This window comes from Micromesistius poutassou (assembly GCF_964030765.1).
Source record: "Micromesistius poutassou genome assembly, chromosome: 19".
Lineage (NCBI taxonomy): Eukaryota > Metazoa > Chordata > Actinopteri > Gadiformes > Gadidae > Micromesistius > Micromesistius poutassou.
Window position 1 is genome coordinate 10,735,323 of NC_140289.1, and position 6,001 is coordinate 10,741,323.

General features: G+C 45.9%; 1 protein-coding gene across 1 annotated transcript in view; it reads left to right on the forward strand.

The window, feature by feature from the left end:
- Positions 1-2,446: 2,446 nt before the first annotated feature.
- Positions 2,447-6,001, forward strand: part of LOC311364308 (GRB2-associated and regulator of MAPK protein 2-like) — a gene marked incomplete at both ends in the record, with an annotated part of 12,879 nt that continues 9,324 nt past the window's right edge. The window contains 2 exons of the mRNA XM_084484294.1: positions 2,447-2,571; positions 3,586-3,644. Of these exons, the coding sequence (XP_084340420.1) occupies positions 2,447-2,571; positions 3,586-3,644 (184 nt within the window). The remainder of the gene's footprint in view (positions 2,572-3,585; positions 3,645-6,001) is intronic.

Here is a 6,001-nt window from a genome sequence, read left to right on the forward strand (position 1 = left end):
GAAAAAGAATCTTGGGTTCTATAAACCTTCTACTAAAGTACTTGACCTGACGTTGCTAATTCAACATCTCCTACACATGGAAGGTTAAATTTGTGCTAATGTTACTCTATATACTTTAGTACCCATGCAACAATCCTCTTCCCCATGTTGGAACACAACCATATCCCATCAAACACATGCAGAATTATTTAACAGATGTACAAATTGTATGGCTAGTCATCTGCCAAATGACTAAATGTAATTACCTTAGTCTGCCGCTTGGTGGTGCTGTCGCTGCATTTCTGGGTATTTGAATGCCCATCAAATGTTACTCAAATGAAAATTCCTCTCCATCCAGTTGGTTGCTCCACACAGGTCTGCATCTGCTGGAGGGAACGCTCTCTAACCACAGAAAGTAATCATCACAGAGGCTGTAGTTACAGATGCACCGTAACCCCTTCTCATCGGTCGGGTTGGCCGCTATAATGGCCGTGTTTCTGATCAAAGCATTATAAGCTAATTTAAGATTAGTTTTAATTTTACATGAGGGTTTAAAAGGAGACTTACTCAGTGTAGTTCACATTTGGTTACCCAAACGTCTTTTAAATCCTCCTGCACAAAGTGTTGAAACTGACTATAGTGAGTGAAAAGTTCTGTTCTGGCTGACTGCGCCAGCCTCCCCATGAGACGATGTTTATCTTATTAATCGGTCTGTGCTCGTTTCTGGCCGTCAGGGCGTCTCTTCCCTGATGGATAAGTGGAACCACTCTTGCCTTTCAATCCGCGTGTGACTGCAAAACCCAATGGCGTGAGAAACGTGAGGCTGAGAGGGAAGGGGCGCACATTTTGGGTCGCACATTTGGAAACTTTATTTTGCTATGTTCTGCTTTCTCTCTTACAGCGACAGTTGAGTAGGTAGGAAAATAATTGATAAGGGCCGGTCAACAGGGGGCGTTGTTTCTCTAATAAAAGGAACTTAGATCTCTTTGATGAAATACAATAGTTGATCATGATGAAAAAAATGATCCCACCTACATATTAATTAATTACTATTAGTCTATTCGTTCTACCTCAAAAAAAAATCATATTGCTTTGGCACTTATGTTATGTGTCGCAATAATGGCTAAACTGGACTGCTGAATCGCAACATGTTTCAACAGTCTCCTGTAAGTAAGGTGACGATCCCATCAATTGATCGCTCTGAAATGGCATCGAAACAGCTTCCTACAGCTGAGGGACAGCCCTTAAAACACACATGTTCTAGCTTTGAATCGCGTCAGGAAAGTATTTTGTGACCCAGATAGAAAGCATTTAATTGATATTGATCACAAAATGACATCGACCGTGTCATATAGCCTATAATGTCTTATTATATTATATCCTCAATTTATTTATTTTATTTTTTTACTTCAGATTAATACTAAATGTTACGTGGGTCTGATTTATATTGTGGGTGACACCGCCTACATTTTTAGTTTTCCTTCCCCACTTGACGTTGAGATAGTGTTAGCCTACATGCATGCAGGGCTCCGATGCAAAGAGAAAGATCACCGCTTGATCAACAACATCCTGTCAATAACAATCCCACGCGACACCACGAGGCCAGGGCACGGGCCAAGACGGAGCGGATCATGCGGGGATGCGTGGGCAGTATCCGTCCCGACGTGCCTCGACAGGTCGTCACTTATGTCGTTTCTTTCTGATTCATGGTCTTTCTTTCTTTAGACCAACCGTGCACACCGGGACATCGAGGCCTACATTTTAAGGCTGCATCTCGAGACTGACCTATTTGATGAGATTTAATATGATCTAGAAAGTAATCAGTCGGGGATGGCTAAAGTGGACCAGATCTCATTCTCGGATTGTTATCTCTAGTCGGTCTCGTGAACTGAGTGATGCATCATTATTATGAACCCGGGAGATCATCCACGCGCCACTACCTCCTCCCCTCTCTCCTCCTCGCGCTCTGAGAGACCGACTGGACTCACAAGCTCATGAGCGGAGGATAGAAGAAGGGTTGTCCGAGCTGAGAGAGAGAGAGAGAGAGAGAGAGAGAGAGAGAGAGAGAGAGAGAGAGAGAGAGAGAGAGAGAGAGAGGGGAAGGGTGAGCGAGAGAGAGAGAGCGAGAGCACGCGAGGAAGAGAGAGAGAGAGAGAGAGAGAGAGAGAGGGGAAGGGTGAGAGAGAGAGAGAAAGTGAGAGAGCGCAAGGAAGAGAGAGAGAGGGAGAGAGAGAGAGAGAGAGAGAGAGAGAGAGAGAGAGAGAGAGAGAGAGAGAGAGAGAGAGAGAGAGAGAGAGAGAGAGCGCTCGCGTGCTCTCCGCCCCAGCCGAGCTCGCGTGTAGTGTAGCCCACTGCGCTGCCTGTTGCAAAAAAAATGGCGAGGCCCCTGGCCCCTCGGTCCGCATCAGCCCCGGGAGTGCTCGGAGTCTCCGGTCCCGTGAGCCCGTGCCCGTTATGACTCGGGAGGATGGAGAAGCTGTCGGCGAGCCGGTCGGAGATCGCGTGGAGCCCGTTGGCCCTGCCGCTGGACGCGGTGGTCAGCAAGTTCCGGTTGCCTACTTTGGTCCGCCTAGCGCACGGTGAGAACGCACGGTCCACCCGCCCCCCCCGCCGGGGCTGGAGGAGCCACACAGCTTCACACCTGCTGCTCCTTTTCTGAAAATAGTTGGGATATGTTCCCATTATTTGACTTGAGCGGAACTATTCGCCCGGCTCCCGAATAGTTCCGCTCAAGTCAAATGATGAACGCTCACGGGGCTCCTCTTCTGGTATTATCCCACGGAGCAGAGGCGGCCCTAACACGTTCCTGGTGCGATAGTCCTGTCTCACCATATGTACATTTATTGATGCTCAAGGAGTCTTTAAGAAACTCGAGTTTGTATCTCCGCCGGAGTGTCACATAGCCGAAGTTGTGTTCCAAGGCTGCCCGGCAGGCCACAAAGTGTCTGTTGTGCAGCCTAAAGTGCTGCTCAATTCCTTTCATATGTAAATGATGTAATCTGTCGACGAATGTTGTGAATACTAACAAGTGGTGAGGAGGAAACCTTCACGTGTCCTCTCCTTTCCCGCTGCGGAGAGGGCGCGAGCGTCCCCACGACACCCCGGGTACATTACGCGTCTCAATGGAGCGCGCGCACGCTCCTCCTGTCCTGTGTATGCAGATGAGAGAAAACCACTGATAGATGGAGAGATGAGAGAGAGAGAGAGAGAGAGAGAGAGAGAGAGAGAGAGAGAGAGAGAGAGAGAGATGGGGACAAAAGCACAAGCTATGAGATGACAAGCGGGGAAGTGAGGGCACGAGAAGGTGTTTATTAACCGGACTTTGTTTACCCCGGCGGTTTACTTGATGTTTGCAGTGTGCACGGTCGGCCAGCCCAGATGGTTATTTATTGACAGTGCTATATTCCACTCTAGAGCTCTGCCAACGATGATGATACTGTTCGGAAAATGTCTTATTGAAAAACGGTTCCCGAAATACAATTGAGATTAAGGAATGTAAATCAGCAGTGAGGATGCAAACTTTGTAATATGCGCACATTTTTTATATCGCTAAATAATTCTTCGATTTTTCCCCCAATAATTCTCAAGAATTGTTTTTGGATATAGCCTACACATATACAACAATGAGGGCCACCACAGCATTCCCACGGTGTGCAACGCACCTCGTAATCAACCATGTGACGGGTTTATTTTGACGGGTTTATTTTGACAGGTTGATTTGGACAGGTTGATTTTGGCTACAGCCAACATCAGCAGCTACAGCCAACATCAACAGCTACAGCCAACATCTGCAGCCCGCATCCAATCCAATACAATACATATCTGATTCACCCCATTGTGGTGGCCCACAGCATTGGATATCCTTTTATTTACCCCAGATGCAGTCTTCACCATTGAGTGCCTGGTTCTCCCTCTAACTCCTCTTGTGTATGTGAATGTTTTAACAGGTCCAGTCTAGTTGTGGCGTGTTGTGTTTGACCATTTTTAGAGGCTGAATTCTGCACAGGCAAACAAAGCTCAAGTTCTACTTTTGCAAACAAAATGTCAGATTATTACTATTATTATTATTATCATAAATAAAGATGAACTATTTTTTTTACTTACATTTCTGTGAAGCATTGGTGAGGTTAGGGTTTCAGTTAAAGAGTAACCCGACATTTAAATGTAAACCCGTGAAACAACATTCCCACTGCTTGTTCCACAACACCGATTATTATTCCAGGGGCTGTTTCTGATTGGCTGAGGCGATCATCGTGCACTTGGCACAAACAAACACATGGTAGTGACATCGCACTGATTTGAGCCAATCATAAACGGCCCTGTGGTGTGTGTGTGTGTGTGGTTAATGATTGGTTGCTCACCATGAGGTGTTTCGCTTTACACTCAGATGTTGTTTCTTCCTGTCACTGTCACTTCTGTTCGTTCATGAACACAACAGACATGCTCAGCTGTTGAGCAGATCTCAGTTAAACTGTGAATTTTAAATTAAATTAATATGGGAGCTTAAGCAGCGCTGCAGTGCATTACATTCTTTCACTCTATATGACTTTATTCGTCCTGCACATGGCCAGAAGGTGGGATGTGCACACAGCTACTTTACAGTAGTACACTACTTTACAGTAGTACACTACTTTTCTGCACAGTTAAACTGCAGTCCACTGATATTAAATCTTCATCCATACATCAATAGCTGTGTAACGTTTGAACCCATTGAACTGTGTGTGTGTACATAGTCTACTGGAGCCCTGGTGTTTGATGGACATTGATGTTATGTGGTCACGGTGGAGCAGGACTTTCCTTTTAGTTTAACATTTTCTCCTCTAGAATATCTAGAATATCTCTGATTCCATACATACATCACATGTTGATCTAATATATTCCTGTAATGATAGGGCTGTAATCATTTCCACACCCAATTGTAAATTTAAGAGGAACAATTGTAGCCTTCAATTGAATGTGTATATATAATGTAAGGTTATCATCATCTTTGGCCTATCGCCCCAGGCACACAAATATGGTCCAACCAGCTATTCAAGATTCAAGATTCAAGATTCAAGAAGCTTTATTCATCCCGAGGGAAATGGCTGCGCAACAGTTGCGATATATTTGTGTGCCTGAACCGCTGACCACATTTCATTATTTCTTCATCATGTCTCTAATGTATACTCTGGTGCATTGCCTGTATCACATTAACTCTGATATCAAATCAGTGCTTTCAAAAATGAAAACAATCTGACTGACACCCTTAATGCAACATATGATGTCTGTAATGCACGTCTGTGTACTTCCGGTCGGTCTGTCCATCTACCTGCCTGTCTATTCCTGCCTGCCTGCCTGCCTGTCTCTCTGTCTGTCTCCGTCTGTATGTCCTTCTGTCTGTGGCCGCATCTCCCCGGCTGGTAGCGAACCAATCCGACGTGGAGAATTAGCTGTCAATCATCAATAGAGCAAACGGATTCTCCTCAATGGGATTTGTATGTTGATGCACACACACATGTGTGTGTGTGTGTGTGTGTGTAAAGAGAGAGAGAGAGAGAGAGAGAGAGAGAGAGAGAGAGAGAGAGAGTGACTGTGTTGCGTGATTGAATTGTATCGTGCTCTCACGAGAAATCAATGCAGCGCGGAGCGCAGTGCTTTGAGTGCATGCTGGGAATGGACCAGTATCACGCTAGGATCGGCCTGACTCTGTGTGGGGCCCACGCTGTGTACGTGTGCGTGCATGCACGTGTGTGTGTGTGTGTGGGTTGTGTGTGTGTGTGTGTGTGTGGGTTGTGTAATAGGGGGTTGCCATATTCAGGGGTCCTGTAAAAGAAGAGCAGGGAGTGTGGAGTCATCACTGATGTGGTTAATTAGCTCCGTCGTGGCGACACTAAGTACTGAACAGTGTGTGTGTGTGTGTGTGTGTGTGTGTGTGTGTGTGTGTGTGTGTGTGTGTGTGTGTGTGCGTGAGTACGTGTTTTCAATTGTCTGTGGTGGGCTATGAGCATCATTACATCATCATACCATCCGTTGGTCATCTGAG